The sequence below is a fragment of the Centrocercus urophasianus genome, unplaced genomic scaffold, assembly GCF_019232065.1.
Source record: "Centrocercus urophasianus isolate 14NV4802_14NV808 unplaced genomic scaffold, USGS_Curo_1.0 seq_73, whole genome shotgun sequence".
Lineage (NCBI taxonomy): Eukaryota > Metazoa > Chordata > Aves > Galliformes > Phasianidae > Centrocercus > Centrocercus urophasianus.
Genome location: NW_024885344.1, coordinates 3,747,176 through 3,762,424, shown reverse-complemented (window position 1 = coordinate 3,762,424; position 15,249 = coordinate 3,747,176). Strand labels below are relative to the sequence as shown.

General features: G+C 41.0%; 1 protein-coding gene across 1 annotated transcript in view; it reads left to right on the top strand.

The window, feature by feature from the left end:
* The window catches only part of CRY1 (cryptochrome circadian regulator 1), a 35,159-nt gene extending 27,923 nt beyond the window's left edge, over positions 1–7,236 (top strand). The window contains exons 8-14 of the mRNA XM_042837763.1: positions 1,568–1,719; positions 1,819–2,021; positions 2,792–2,893; positions 3,217–3,312; positions 4,281–4,352; positions 4,476–4,583; positions 6,323–7,236. Of these exons, the coding sequence (XP_042693697.1) occupies positions 1,568–1,719; positions 1,819–2,021; positions 2,792–2,893; positions 3,217–3,312; positions 4,281–4,352; positions 4,476–4,579 (729 nt within the window). The 3' untranslated portion in view covers positions 4,580–4,583; positions 6,323–7,236. The remainder of the gene's footprint in view (positions 1–1,567; positions 1,720–1,818; positions 2,022–2,791; positions 2,894–3,216; positions 3,313–4,280; positions 4,353–4,475; positions 4,584–6,322) is intronic.
* Positions 7,237–15,249: the final 8,013 nt, after the last annotated feature.

Genomic DNA, 15,249 nt, shown 5'->3' with positions numbered 1-15,249 from the left:
ATGTTTTTTATAAATGTACTTGCCCTCAAATTTTGAGCTTGCATTTTATATACGCATCCAGTCTTATGAAATTTCATCTCCCGTAATAGATCAGCTGCACACACTTCAATTAAAAGGGAAGTCTTGATTACATAAGGACATAAGCTGTCTTAGGAATTTTCCTTTTACAGTTCATTGAAGATAAATATGCACAGGTAATTCAGCCAGATGAAAAGGCTGTGTTTTACAGATGAGTGCTACTTTTGCAACAGTGCATGTATACGGACGGCCCAGCCTTGTGCAGTCAAAGGATGTTACTTCAGTACATCCATAGCTAGCAAATGCTAACCTGGCCTTCTGAGGAAATGTGATTCTAAGTCTTATTGCATGGCAGCATCTAGGGGAGCAGCTGAGTGCAAGCATTTAATGTTCATCTAAAAATCTTGCTATGTTGTTAGGCAATTACTTGAAAAATAGGGTTGTTTTTAATCAACTCATGCTTAAATATCTCTAACTGCTAGAAAACATTGCAGTATACACCAGGTGTTACAAAAATAGCATGAATACTTCTCTGTATAGAGAGAGATCTTGGTTAGTGTTATCTTGTTTTAGAATCTTAATGTGAAGAAAAATGATGATGATTCTTTGAAACGTTTGGATGCAGTGCAAGTTTGAAAGGGAAATGAGAATTTGGAAAAACAGGCTAAAGAAGTAACTATTTGGGAAACTATTTTGTACACTCCTTTTATAGAAATACTCCCAGGTTCTCCTTCAAAGAATAAAGTTTCTTTCTTTTTAGCCTGCATCATTAGATCATGTGATCAGTGAGCAGATAAACTTTTTAATGCATGATGGGCTTGTCTATATTAATTAAAAACAAACGAAAAATGCTAGAAACTCGAAAGCTTTGGAAGGATTGAGTTTCAAATTTAAATCTATTTCCTCATATATTATTTTTAATACAAATAGTAATGACCACAGAAGATGGTTTTTGTCTCGTTGGTTCATACATCTGTAAGTGTGTGTCCTTGGATCACTAGATTAACTAGTGGCCTTCAAGAATACAGCTTCTGAATTATTTTTTTGTATCTTGAAACTCTGGATTTTCACTCGTTGGCCTCCTCACCTAGTGAATGCACACGCAGAGGTATATAGACTGGCAGTCAGAGTTGGGAAAGTTCCTTGTGTTTCCTGCTTTGTAGAAATGAGCAAAGCTTACTCAGTTGTAATGTGAAGAAGCAGCTCTTCCAAGAGCAACAAATGCACTTATAGGCAAGCCATCCTTTGAGAGTTTTTTTTTTTTTTTTTGGAGGTTATATTAGCAAAGATGTACAACTTCCCAGTCTTCCCTTTCTGAGATGTCTCCAAGTTTTGTTTACAGGGTAAAAATCACATGGGTTATCACACTTTTGTTCTTGAGTTTGGCATTTAGGTAAGTATTTGCAACCGTGTACTGAGCGTTCTGTGAATGTTGTGCCATTGGGGAGCTGGATTGCCTTTGGAATTGAGGACTCCCATTCGTTCTTGAGAAGCAAGTGTTTCAAAGATGTGCCATGTTCAGACTAACCTGTTGCCCTGATTTCTTGAGGTCTTTGAAGAGCTCTTACTTGATGCAGATTGGAGTGTGAATGCTGGAAGCTGGATGTGGCTGTCCTGTAGTTCCTTCTTTCAGCAGTTTTTTCACTGCTACTGTCCAGTGGGTTTTGGCAGAAGAACTGACCCAAATGGAGATTACATCAGGTAACTCACACTCCAGAATTTTCAGTAAATTCACTGACATTGTCAAATAGCTCTATTTAAAATGGATTGTTTTCTTTCTTTCTTTTTTTTTTTTTTAAGACGTTATTTGCCTGTACTTAGAGGTTTCCCTGCAAAATACATCTATGATCCTTGGAATGCCCCAGAGAGTGTCCAGAAAGCTGCAAAATGTGTCATAGGAGTTAACTATCCCAAACCAATGGTAAACCATGCGGAAGCAAGTCGTCTGAATATTGAGAGGATGAAACAAATTTACCAGCAGCTTTCACGATACAGAGGACTGGGTATGGCTGTAGGCTATTGGCTTCATTTATCTGTAGATGTATCTTGCCTTCTAGCAGCTAATGATTTCATCCCATAGGTAGGAGTTGCAACCAGGGTTGTATAGCTAAATAAATGAAAATATTAAATACAACCAAGAGGGTCAAAAGAGCTAAAGTGGACTGCACAAATCTTGTCCAGAAAATTTTCTCTGGATTTATGGAAACTTCTGGTTAATTAAACTGACCAGCATATGTTCTTCTGAATATTATGTTACTCTTGTACAGCTCAGTTTTAACACCACTGGCTAGAAAATGTTATTCATAACTTCAGTCATACGATATATTTTCAAGTGCTGTTATTCAGATAAAACTACTGCAGCCTCTGTTAACATTCTGCCTAAGTTCAGTTAGGAAAGACCTTTGCCTTTTCTCTGGAAAGAAAACCACATGCATGTAGATTGTTCAGGAGGCTGTAAGTAGTCTTTATTCAGATAATACTAGATATTGAATCGGGATACACTGCAGTCCAATGCAATCTAGCGGCACTTGTAACTAATATATACTAGAAAATGTATGCAGAACATTATGTGGAAAATGCCTGCTATGTAACTGAATTACCTGTGAAGATCTCAGCAGCATGGGAGAGAGAGAGATGTTGTCCTATTATAAAGGATACTTGGACTACTTGGGATGAGGATGGAGAATTGCCTGCCATGAGAACAAGGATACTACCTTTAATCGTTTTGTTTGGTTTATGTCTTTATGGCTACATATCTTATTTCGTTGCTTAGGTCTTCTTGCAACAGTGCCTTCTAACCCCAATGGAAATGGAAATGGTGGCCTAATGAGTTTTTCACCAGGAGAAAGCATTTCTGGTTGCAGCAGTGCAGGAGGTCAGTCATACTGTTTTTTAATACATAGAAATACTGGAACTGAATAGCTGAAATGTCTTTGTGTAAGGCCCCTGGCACTGTGTGTTGTAAGAGAGCTGTTTTCACAAGACAGTTTCTGGAGCAATTTAATTGCTTCCAGTTTTATTCAGTGATGGTAGTATTTGTATACAGACAGTTTTAAATCTCCAACTTTTTATTATATTTATAGAAAAATTTTATTCATGTTTTTCCTTTTCTCAAAGTAATTTCTCAACACATATCAAACAGTTGGATTTGCCAAATTGGAATGCTGTTGTTTTGGGTTTTTTTTCCTGGTTCACTAGGAGCTCAGCTGGGAACTGGAGATGGTCAGACAGTTGGAGTTCAGTCATGTGCCCTGGGAGACTCTCATACAGGAGGAAGTGGAGTTCAGCAGCAAGGTACTGTGGGAGTGCCCATCTGTACAGGATCTGCAAATCTGTGCAAGTAGGGAAAAAAATGGACAGAACTTGAAAATAAGATGGATAATTTTTTGTGGAAGTTGTTGTCTAAGCTCGAGCTGGCCTTGTTTCTGTTCTTGAAACATAAAAATTGTTTCTTAGAGTGAACTTATCTTTATCTCTGAAATACCAATATTGTTCTGGATAGGTGTGTTTGGAAGTGAAGGGAATCACAAGTGTGACTAAACGAAACAACAATTACTGAAATGTATTCTAGGTTTATTTTAAATGAATGACACTGGAAGATGAGTTCACTTTGTATATCTGACTGCAAAGTGCACGTTACCTTTTCCCTGATTTCATTAACACTCTTCCATATATAATGAAATTCCACAGGTCTTTTTTTTAATTTGCTGGAAATTTTTGTAATGCGTAAGCAAATTTCTGGTCACTCCACAGAAACTTAAAATGTGGCTTGTAGTGGTCAAAGTTGCAAGCTAACAGAGCACAACTGGATTCCCAGTGTATGTTTATTCATCATGAAAGGTTGTAATCTTTGTTTTGTTTAAACATGCAGAACATAAGCAGAGTACAACAGAACAAGAAACTGCAGCTGCTCTTGCTAATTTGGCCTGCTTTTTCAAATAGCTTTTATCTATTTGGTTTTTTTTTTTTCTACAGCTTCATTAGGCTGAGGATTTGTTACTATTTCTGTAACCAAATAGTTTAAAAGGAAGAGGGGAACTCACAGTGCCAATGCTAAATTTTGTAACAACTTACAATATTTTACTGTGTCCCAACAGACCACCTTACTCTGTTTGCTACAAATGCACTGTTTGACTGTGTGCACTTAATACATTCAGGACAGTCTGTCTGGGAGAAGGAACTGTACTTTTTGTTAGTGTTAGTAATGTAACCACACTTTCTGAAGTTCTGAATTTGATTTGTCATCTACTGTATCTGAACAGGTTACTGTCAAGCAAGCAGTATCTTACGCTACGCTCATGGAGACAATCAACAGTCACACTTAATGCAACCAGGTAATTAAAACAAAAAAAAAACAACACCAAAACCCAAACCAGCCAAACAAAACACCTTTTCCTGCATTTATAGAAGTACAGTAGTAGTGTCTTGAATTATAAATACTGATTTTAAATTATCAGGAAGAGCATCTCTTGGTACTGGCATTAGCGCTGGGAAACGGCCAAATCCAGAAGAAGAAACTCAAAGTGTTGGGCCAAAAGTCCAGCGGCAGAGCACAAATTAAACTGGTAAGAACTGAGAATACTTATGGGAAAAAAACAGTGGCTATTGGACACTTATTTGAGGTGTTAAGGAAAGGAAGATTGCTAAACTGGTTTCAGACACATTAGCAGAGATGCTTATATAGCTTCAGTTACTTTCTGCTTCTCCTGCATCTCGCCTTAAATTGTGCCAGCAGCTTCTAACATGAATCAGAAGAGTAACACAGCCTACAAGGAAAATCTCAGAGCCTGGATTAGTCCTAGATGTGCAAATGGGCTAAGGAGAGCATATCTTTGAGAGACATCACAAAGAGTGTGAAACACTGTTGTAGTTATTGGATGAAAAGACCGAGGGATGAAAAAGATTTGATGTCTAGAGTGTTTTCCATTGGTCTGCAACCTGGGCACGATGCTCAGATTGGTAGTTTGTCAAAAAGAACTGTGATGAAAAGTACTTGAATCTGAGGAAGACGTTCCTAGATACGTACAAATAGATGTGAAAGTGTGTAGAAAGAAGCAGACATTGGGGAAGGAGTTGGATTTGTGTGCAAACATCAACATAGAGAAGTTAACTGGATTTTGTGTTTTGGGTACAGTTAATGGTATGGAGAAAGGAGAGCAGACCAAAGATGTAAAATCCTTTCTCCCAGTGAGTGTGAATTGAAAGGAACAAGGGAGATACTCTGTAAGACATGTTAAAGAGCAATTAGAAGAGAAGGCAAAGAGTGAAAGGCTATCTGCAGGAAAAGTGGACAAGTTTAGATGGTAGCAGAGACTGTATAGATGAAAGGTGGTTGACATGTCATCGCATCCTTAACTTTCAGAAAAGAGGTTTAAGATTTGGTTGTTACAGCGTTTGAAGAATAAGGATTAAAACACAAACGTGTTAGGCTGTGGTGGATTTGGAAGATAGGAATTCCATGCAGCAAGCATAGAAAATGCAGTCAGCATCTCCAGAGATAAAAAGAGAAATTCAATCTACTTCATTTGGTTTTGACAGGAAGATCTAATTTTGCTTGTTACGTGGTGTCAGCACTTTGACAAAGTCAGTGCAGTGCATTATGAACAATTGTATTGCGCTGATTTGATTCAGTGAAGAACGGTGCTTTCATACTGCCTGCCACTTCTTTCTGGAAGAAGATGAAAACCAGAGTCTGATCAGGCTGATATTTTGGCATGTACGTGAAGGCCTGTAAACTGCACTGCTGTGTTCTCAAACCGTATTTTGGTATTCTGATGGGCCTGAGTGGAATGCAACTCCAGAGTCCATGTTTCAGTAGACTTCTAATCCTTAGTATGTGCACATTAATCCAGCATCATGGTTAGTGTTGCAGCATTGCCTAGGTGCTCATGTCTGTATAGAAACGCCTTTAGAGCGAATGCTTGGTTCCCATCCGAGCTGCTTTTCCATTGAGAGACGGGCTGGAGGGTTATCTAGTTTGGCAGAGGAGACTGCTTTTGGTATGGGCATTGAAAGCATTCTGGAAAAGAACATCACAGTAAAATACAGAAACCAGCCAGGAAATTCTGAAAAGCAGTGCTGGTAAAAAGATGTTGACATTCAGAACAGTATTTAAAATACAGAATTTGAGATTGAGTTTTTTATTCCCTGGTCTCTAAGAAGAAATGAGTATTTGAGCTACTATGGGGGGGACAGAACTTACTGCACTGAGAAGAGGGGAAGAGTATTGCTTCCTTGAACTGTTTCTACCTTCTTCAAAGCCTGCGTGACAAACTGCTTAAGAATGTTTCTTTTTCTCTTGTAGCATTATTAGAAGAGGAGATACCACTTAACATGCAGGACAAAGTCTCTGCTACTCCGTATTGGAACTGAAGAGTTGTGGGAGTACTCGTAATAAAATAACATGCTTTTTCATAAATTATTTTCAATTGTTCTCAGTTGTTGTAAAGTCCAATTTTTGGAGCACATTATTTCTAACTGGCATTTCTATGGTTTTTAACTTTTTAATGACTCTTTCACAAAGGACAAATTGAGTTTTGTATATAAAGTATTTGGTGAAGTATTTGCTAACTTAATGTAAATACAGGCATTCATCATTAGCATAGACCCATCGATATATTTTTGATAACCTTTCATGTATATGGTATTAGGAAGAGCTGTAGTGATGTTCTGTAAAATGGATGGACATAGAAAGCTTTGAAGTTTTTAAACTGCCATTATTTTTAGATTCCAGAATTTGACTTCTATATGATCAACTTCATATTTTGGTAACGTAAGTGATTAGGACTGTGTTTAATCAAATACAGTAGAGTTGTAATCTTGATTAATCACACCTGTATATAAGTCATATGCCAATTTTTTGTCAGGTTGTAAAATTTTGATGTATATGTCCAGTCCTTGTATTTTGCAGTTGCCTTGTTCAGTAACAGCATACATTGTTAATAAAAAAGAAAAACTGTATGTATGGATACAAATGTCCTTGTGTGTGTTGCTCTAGTACAAATATTCAAGCAAAATGGGGGAAAAAGGAGTAAAGTCCAATTTTTAGACTTCATCTGGAAGCTGTGAACAATAAAATACATTGAATTTAACTCAAGTTTAGTGATACTGAAGGAAAACACTATCCAAATAACTTGGGCTTTTGTTGAAATTGTGTATGTATGTGTTCTGAACATCAGATGTTTTTCATCATTAAATTCATTAGGTGTTTCTTCATAATCTAGTTTGGGTTTGGTTTGTTGTTGTTTTTTTTTTGCTATAAATGGAATTGACTTGGTAGCCTGGCAGTCTTTCCTGCACTGAAGCTAACTTGCTGCTTTTTGAGGATGCTGATTTCTCAAAAAGCAGCAGGTTTATTAGCTATTTAGTGAATACTCTTCATCCATCCAAAATGTGCAAAGAAGTTGGGCCTAAATGTTTTCTTAGGCCATTAAGATCTCTGAAGAAGCAATGTGAGTTAGCTGACTTATTTACATGTAAATTGTACCAACTACTTGAGTGGAAGCACAGATTCCTTCTCATCTGGAAGGAGTTAATTATCTGCTCTTAATATCACATGATTGCCTCATAGTCATGGGGCACTTTTGTGTGTTTTAAAATTCACACTCAACTCAGGGGTTGACAACGTACTGTGTTGGGTGCAGAATAAGTTGCTGTGATGCTGGCTATTCATTGATATTAGATGGTAACTGAATTTTTATTTTACCAAAATGATATTAACTCATGCTGTAAGTCTAGTTGCATACTGATTGGGATGCAATAACAAAATGAAAATTACTATTAAATAGTGTTTTCTTGAAGTAGAGAAATCTTTTGATCTTCAAAGAAAAATCTTAACATAGAATGGAGAAACGTTTGCTAAGTATTTTCCACAGCCAAGTCCAAGTCGAATTAAGAGGTTTCTTAGTAACATACAGAACAAAATAAGCAATTCTTCTGTTTGCTTAGGGTGGAAGGGGAAAAAAAAAAAGACTATGATAGTCCTAAAGAGAGAATGTTTTAGGCAATGACTTATTCTGTCAAGAGGAGGTGCTATTGGGCCTTTCCTGTTGGCTTCTGCTAGAAGAAAACCATGCAATTTAGGTGAAATACTCCACCTCGCTTTTCTGAATGTAGGGGTGAAGAAAGTCCTGCAGAGCAACTTCAGGTAAGAAAACACTTCAGTATCACCTTTCACTCCAACAGTCTGCACATTCTTCACGTAAAAATTTTTTAAGGCGTTCATTTCTATGGTAACTTAAATCCATCCCCTCTTTAATTGCTTAAAAGGGTTCCTCTGGTTGGTGCAGACAAGCCTGTAGGTTGCTAAAGGAAAACTTGTGATGTCATTTCAGTTGTGTTCTCCCACTACTCCCCCTTGTGTTTGTTGAGAAAGTTATAAGCCCAATAGCGTTAAGGGCCACAATAATATCCATCTGTGGGGAAATACAGGTGGTAGGTGGATGGGCTCATTGCGCTAGATGATCCTGGAGGTCTTTTCCAACCTTGGTGATTGTATGATTTCTTAGCAGACTTGGTTGGAAACAAAACCCTGGGACAGAATCCCACGTGCAGGGATGACTGTAGCTGATGAGTGGCAATTCAGGTGTCTGAAGGGGCTGGGTGTTTTCTGAGGGCCTTGGTGGGCCTTTTCCTGGCACTGGTGCCTCCTGCAAAAGGTCTGCTCTCATTTGAGCTGTGATGGCCCTACGGGGGCAATCTTTAATTCAGAATGAGGAGAAAATGCAAAGGGAGTTCTGTAACTGGGCTTCCCGATGTAAGATGCTTATTGGATGTCAGTGACCAGTTTCTGATGAAGGGAAACATTCACACGAACCGTCCCATAACTTGGCAATCCTCTCCTGGCAGGAGCTCCTAACAGCGGGAAGACACACGTGCCATCTCCCTGTTCATCAGAGAAAGGGGTGGAGTGCAGCGAAATTGCATCTACTTTCCTCCCCCAGGTAAAGATTTCTTCTTGAGTGCCTCGTTAGAGCTGGGAAAGGGCCTGCGGCACTGCGAGCTGCCCTCAGCCCCTCGGCATGAGCCGGCGCACCGCAGGCTGCTGTTGCCGCGCCGCTCTGTAGATGGCGCTGTGGGAGCTGGAGCGGCGGGCGCGGGGCTGCCGCGGCCGGGGAGGGGCAGCGGGATGAGGAAGCGGCCGTTCCGCGTTGCGCGCTCCGTTCTGCTGGCTGCAGGGGAGGCGGGAGACGTAGAGTCTGCAGAGTTCACTACGGCAACAGGGGCGGCCGCGGCGTTTCCGACGGGGAAACCGATTTTCTTCTTTTAAAGTTGCTGTCGGGGACAGTTATCGCATCGGCTCGGCTGCGCGAGGGCTGCTCCGAAAGTAATGCCTCCTGTTTTCTCGTGCCGATCCACGACATCAAAGAGAGGCGTTGGTGATACGCCAGTAGAGGTTGAACCTTTCTACCGATACCCCATTACACGTTGTTGCCGTGTGACGAAGGGCAGCAGAAGGACGCTCTGGCAGAATGGTGCCTGACAGCGGTGTGTATGAAGCAAAGGTGTGGCACTGAGCTCCTCTGTGGGGAAAAAATGGCACCCACTGGCAGCCATCGATGTGTGCTGGCTGTTAATGAAGACTGCTCAGGGGATGTGAACACAGTGCGGCGGCAGTGGTGCGTTTCTGTAGGTGAAAGACAGGCCACGTTGCAGATGGCTCCGGTGGTCTTGGAGCATGCTGCCCTACTGGCATCGCCACACTGTTTGGTTTTGAGCTGGGTTAGATCGGATTGGAATGGAAGAAGCAGGACGGAAAGAACCTTCCTTCTCTTCCTTGTGCAATTTCCTTATTTCCACAGACAAGTGTTGCTTGGGAAAGAATTCCTCCCTTACAACACCAAACAGACAAAACACCTCTTATACACTGTCTCACCTTTCAAGTTGATTGTTTACTGCAGTTTGTTTCTCAGAAAGTAAAGAAATTCAAACATGGAAAAAAAAAATTCTGGGTTCTTCCCAGAGGAAATTTTTAGCAGACATAATTGTAATTATACCCCTATTGCTAGACAGGAGATGATGTTCAAGTGATGTAGGCTCCTGAAGTGCAATTGTGTGTGTTTCAAATGCAAATTGAACTCAATATTAAATTAAAAAATGCAAGTAGAAGTTCATTTCAATGATGTTTACAAAATGCAAGGCAGAACAGAGAGATGGAAGATGCAGAAAAGAAGGAAAAGATGTAGGAAAGTGGTGTGTCTCCTCAGGCTGACACTGCTGGGCTTATGACAGATCTTAGTGCAAATGCCATGATTGAGCAGGGTCTATTAGGATAGAACAAGGGGAAATGGTTTCAAATTAAAAGGGAAGAGATTTAGATTAGATATAAGGAAGAAGTTTTTTATGATAGGGGTAGTGAAGCACTGACATGGGCTGTCCAGAGAGGTGGTGGATGCCCCATCCTTGGATTTACCCGGGGTCAGGCTGGAGGGGCTCTGAGCACCCTAATGGAGCTGTGGGTGTCCCTGTGCATTGCAGGGGAGTTGGACCAAATGACCTTCAAAGGTCCCTTCCAATTGAAACGATTCTGTGACTTCAGAATGCTTGTAGAAGAGCTGCAAAATGCCTGAGTACAGCCCACATGCAGGATCACACCCCAGGACCTTCGGTTAGAGGCAGCTCATGCACCAAATGCAGGTGAGTTATCCTTATCTCTATTTCTCTTATCTCTGCTACTTGCATCTGGCACAGGAAGATAATCCTGTTAACTGTGGTTGTTCTGACTGGGAGTAGCCGGCAAGCAAGTCCATAAATATTTAATAAAAGAGCAATTTACAGACAGCAATTACAGAGAGGGAGGATCTTCTTGAGGTCTGTTTTGCTTTCTAGGGCTCCAGTTCACGTGGTCATCGCAAGACCTTTAATTACTTGTCTTATATGTGCTTCTTAAGTGCCTTTTATCCGGTATGAACTAGCATCCCTTGTCTGGACTACCTTGGTAACTGTGCCCTTTGATACGTAGGCCTTTTCTGAGGGGGCGAGAAAAGGGGAAGCAGTGATGCTTTGCAGGTACTTTAGGTACACAGTAGTACAGTTTTCTTCTGAAGTGCTTTCAGGGAGTGCTGCTTTGGCACTTAATGAGGAGAGGACTGCTCTTCTGCCATGCTCTTGGTGCTGGACTTCTTCCTCAGCATCCAGAGCTCACCAGGCTTTTTCTCTGTATTGCATGCTGGTGAGGCTAACTGAGCCATGAGGAGGCTGTGTGAGGCCAGGAGTTGGATTCGATGATCCTTATAGGTCCCTTCCACCTCTGGATATTCAGCAATTCTATGAGGCTGGGACTGTTGGTGCTTACTTTGCTGCTAGGTGCCTGCTGAGAATTTTGGTAAAGCGAGACAGCTGGAGCATCCAGTTTGGCAATGGGATGGCATGTGAAACCCTGTTTTAAGGACTGAAGTCTTGAGCCATGTAGAAAACCAACTATCAACCAGTAAGGGAAAAATTACCTTAGTGCATGTTTGTAGCATCTGAAAAATTTACTGCAGTTTCATGCTCAATACCATAAAATACTATGTGAAGTAATGATGTCTGTCGATCGCAGGTGGGGGAAGATTGGAATGTTATGTTTATGACTAGGCAGCATCTGTACTGTCAGGCATTTTGTCATGTGCTTACAGTCCTAATCAAGTGTGTTCCCATGGATCCAGATAAAGAATAATGCAATTTTGAAACTGCAGCGGTACGGCTCAATGAACCTTTATTCAATTTACATTTTACCACCACTGGCAGAAAATTCTGGGTGGATTTTTAGGATGTGTATGCACGTCCCTTTAAGTAAGTGGGCAATTAGAGCGCATCGTAAGAGAAATCACTCTCCTCCTTCTGTCCTCATTAATATATGTGGAAACTTGTGACAAAAATGAAGCCATGGGAGATGTTTCATGTGCCAAGACTTTCGAATTTGCATATCCAACCTCAGGATCTGAATCCAGTTTTAGATGGTCTCTAAATAATGAATGACAGAAAACATTGTCACTCTCAGGTTTAACCAAATTATTTCTCCTCTGAAGCGGCTTGCAATGGGAATTTGTAAATGCACGGTGGAGGAGCTGACTTTGATTAGATTCCTGTGGAAATCAGGCCTTCTTTGTGAATCTAAAGCTTTCTTTCATTGAACCTCATTCTGCTGTCTTTACTCATGTGGAACAACACCTTAATGCTTCATTGCTGAGCTTTTAGTATGCCATTCATAAAGGACTTAGGTACACAGGGCAAACACTTGGAAGCTTGAGATGCTCAAGAGTGCTTAACTTTGCTTGAGTACACGGCAGGATTTTGGAAAAAACACAGGTAGCTGTGCAGGTGCCACAGATCTGTGTCTATGCTCTTGTAGAAACTAGGACTCCCTTTACCTGCACATTGGCTGTTAGACGTGCTGAGAGCACATAATCTCCCCAGAATGAGCTGGTAACAAAACACTCGAGTGTGGGGCTATCTGTGTCTGTAGTTACAGAGCTCACCTCCCTACCATTGGGGAGACTTGGCTCTTATCTCCAGCCGCCCTCCTAGATGCTCCAACTTCAGACATGCTTCTCCGAATGTGGAGTCAAGCCTCACTTTATAGGCATTTTGCATTGTTTGGTGGGTGCTGTTCTGAGTTAGTGTGATTTATGTCTCACTATCGCTCCTAAGAGAGCTGGCATTGTCGTATGGAGCGCGTTTACAATGGAAAGAGATTCCTGCGGCTTCAGTGAAGTGGTGATGGATTCCATTCCCAGTGTATCTTAGCTATTTTTATCAGATGATCTGTGGTGGGTTTCTGTCTCTGCAGCTATCGTGACATGATATGCTTTAACGTGGCAGCAGTTATGAACCCTGAGTTTCTTTCAGCTCTGAGAAGGAAACTGAGATCCCCTCAGCCTAGAGGAAACTTTTTGGTATGCAATGACACTCATTTCCAGAACAGTCTCTTCTCACAAGACGTGTATGAATGGGTCCTTTTTGCTCTGATTGTAACTGCAATTGCGGTGTCTCCGCTGGATTCTGAAGGCTGGGCAGGAGTGGGATCTCTTCCCGTTGGGATTCCTTCCATGGCATGCGTTGTGAAGAGGAAGCTCTGGCAGAATTTCTCTCTGATCATCCTCTTTCATTTCTCTCTGCAGCTCTCAGACCGACTCCACACACAGCAAAGAAGACTTTGCTTCTTCTAATTAAGGAGAGAATTTTGAAATATCTGCTGAATTCTTGACCTTCAGAATTCCCTCCGCCAATGTCCCTCTGATCTGAGCTCTCAAGGGCTTCCACTGTTCGTGTGAAAATAGGTAGGGTGTAATTTGCAAATATTTATTAAGCTCTGTTCTGGGTAATTGAAACTGCTGTTAATTGCTCGTGATTTCAATCCAGACAGCTGGTTTGTTTTTCTGCGCCACTCCCACAGGAGAAGCTGCATTACTCAATGCCTCAAACCCCCAAAGGCTTGCTGCTTTGCATAGCATATTGTCTATCTACCACATTTTCAGTAATACTTGACTGAGTAGCAAAGGCAACTGTGGCTTGTTCCAGGCCAGACAGAGAATAGACAGTATGTAAAGCTTTTGACTTTGGAAATTTGGGAATGATTGCTTTGGGAGCTGACAGGGCACAAGCAAGAGAGGAAGCAGAGGTGTCTCTTGGGGCTCTCAGTAACTTGGTGGACGTAGGTAGGAGGGCAGACATTGCAAAATCTCTTAAGTGGTAATCTGAGGTTAGTTAGAATTCAGCTTTGAGTCAGATTGACTCCCTGAAGGTCAGGATAAAGACACTTTACTTCTGCAGAGCGTATTTCACCAGAAAAATATGTATGAGTGGGTAGATCTCATCAGGCAACTAACAAGCAGGAGAAGATATGACACAGAAACTGGTTAATACTTTTCCTGAGAGAAATGTATTAAAAAACAGAGCTTCAAGAGCAACTGGGAAATTTCAAGCAGCTGCAAAGAGGAGGAGAGATCATTCAGGGCACAATAAATCAATAAGGTAATCAACAGTCATGTAATTGTACTAGTGTTAGAAACTTGTCTTAAACACAGCAAAGAACAAAAAGACAAAAACAGAAGAACCTACAGTGTACACACATTATGTATATGTCTGTGTGTGTGTAGCTCTGTATATAATAAAAGAAAATAGATCAGTGTAAGTGCTCTTGAAGGGGGAAGATTGATGAGTTAGATATTGTTGTGGAGCTGAATGTCTCATTAAAGACAGTGAATGAAAAATGGTTTCTGTAAATGGAAAGAACTGAAGTGATATTCAGGCAGCAGGAGATTCAAAGCACTCCCATATGAGTAAAAGCACCACTCTGGTTATATCTATGGGATCATCTCACATCCCTTACAGACACGTGTGCAGTTGTCTCCAGATTGCAGTGCTGGGCAGTCCTGGCTCCAGGGCCGTGGGAGCCCCATCCATATGGCTGAGGTTCAGCTGTAGGAGAGGGATCAGGATTATACAGCTGCAGGCAAACACACACCATAGCATTTAATAGGAAGGGCCCAGTAACAGTTTCTGGAGTCAGCTGTGCACGCTTGGCCTGATCAGGCTATGCAAGTTGGCTTGTGCTTTGGTTTGCAGGTAGGGTTGGCCAGGAGAACCCACGCAGCTAGTTTGTGAGCAAATAAATGAGTTCAGCTCCATGCAAAGCCCCCCGAAGCCAGAAGATCCCTGGTAGTTTACACAGTGGTGGCAGTGCTGTGCAGTCCTTGTGGTTGCTCAAACTCAAGACTTTGGGGCATTTTAAGCACGTACCAGACATGTGATTTAAGTTTTTTCTTTCATCTGGGAATGTTGGTTTTGAGGCACTTTTAGATGACACTCAGTAGGCTACACTGAGAAAAAAGCAGCATATCCAGAGAAGGGACTATATATAAAGAAAGCTGGAAAAAAATGGAGGAATCAATAGAAATGTTGGTAAGTCTTACTTGTGGCACATAGAAAAACAATGAAATGAAAATGGTTTAGATGGAAAAGGGACTTACTTAGATCATTCCTTTTACTAGCCACCCTGTGTCTGTTTATATTTGAGATAGTACACAGGGTGAAGCTTCTTCATTCCGTTCAGCTAAAATGGCTTCATGCACCCTTAAAAAAAAAGAAAGATTTTTGTAGCCAGCAGTTATATTAATTTGGGAAGGATGGTGGGAGTCAGAAGAAGAGGCATACACATACATCTGCTCTGTATGAAAGGTATTATATTGTTCATTCCTCATTTACTGCCATCTAACACCATTTCTAATGGCAAATGGTAATGACTGCACA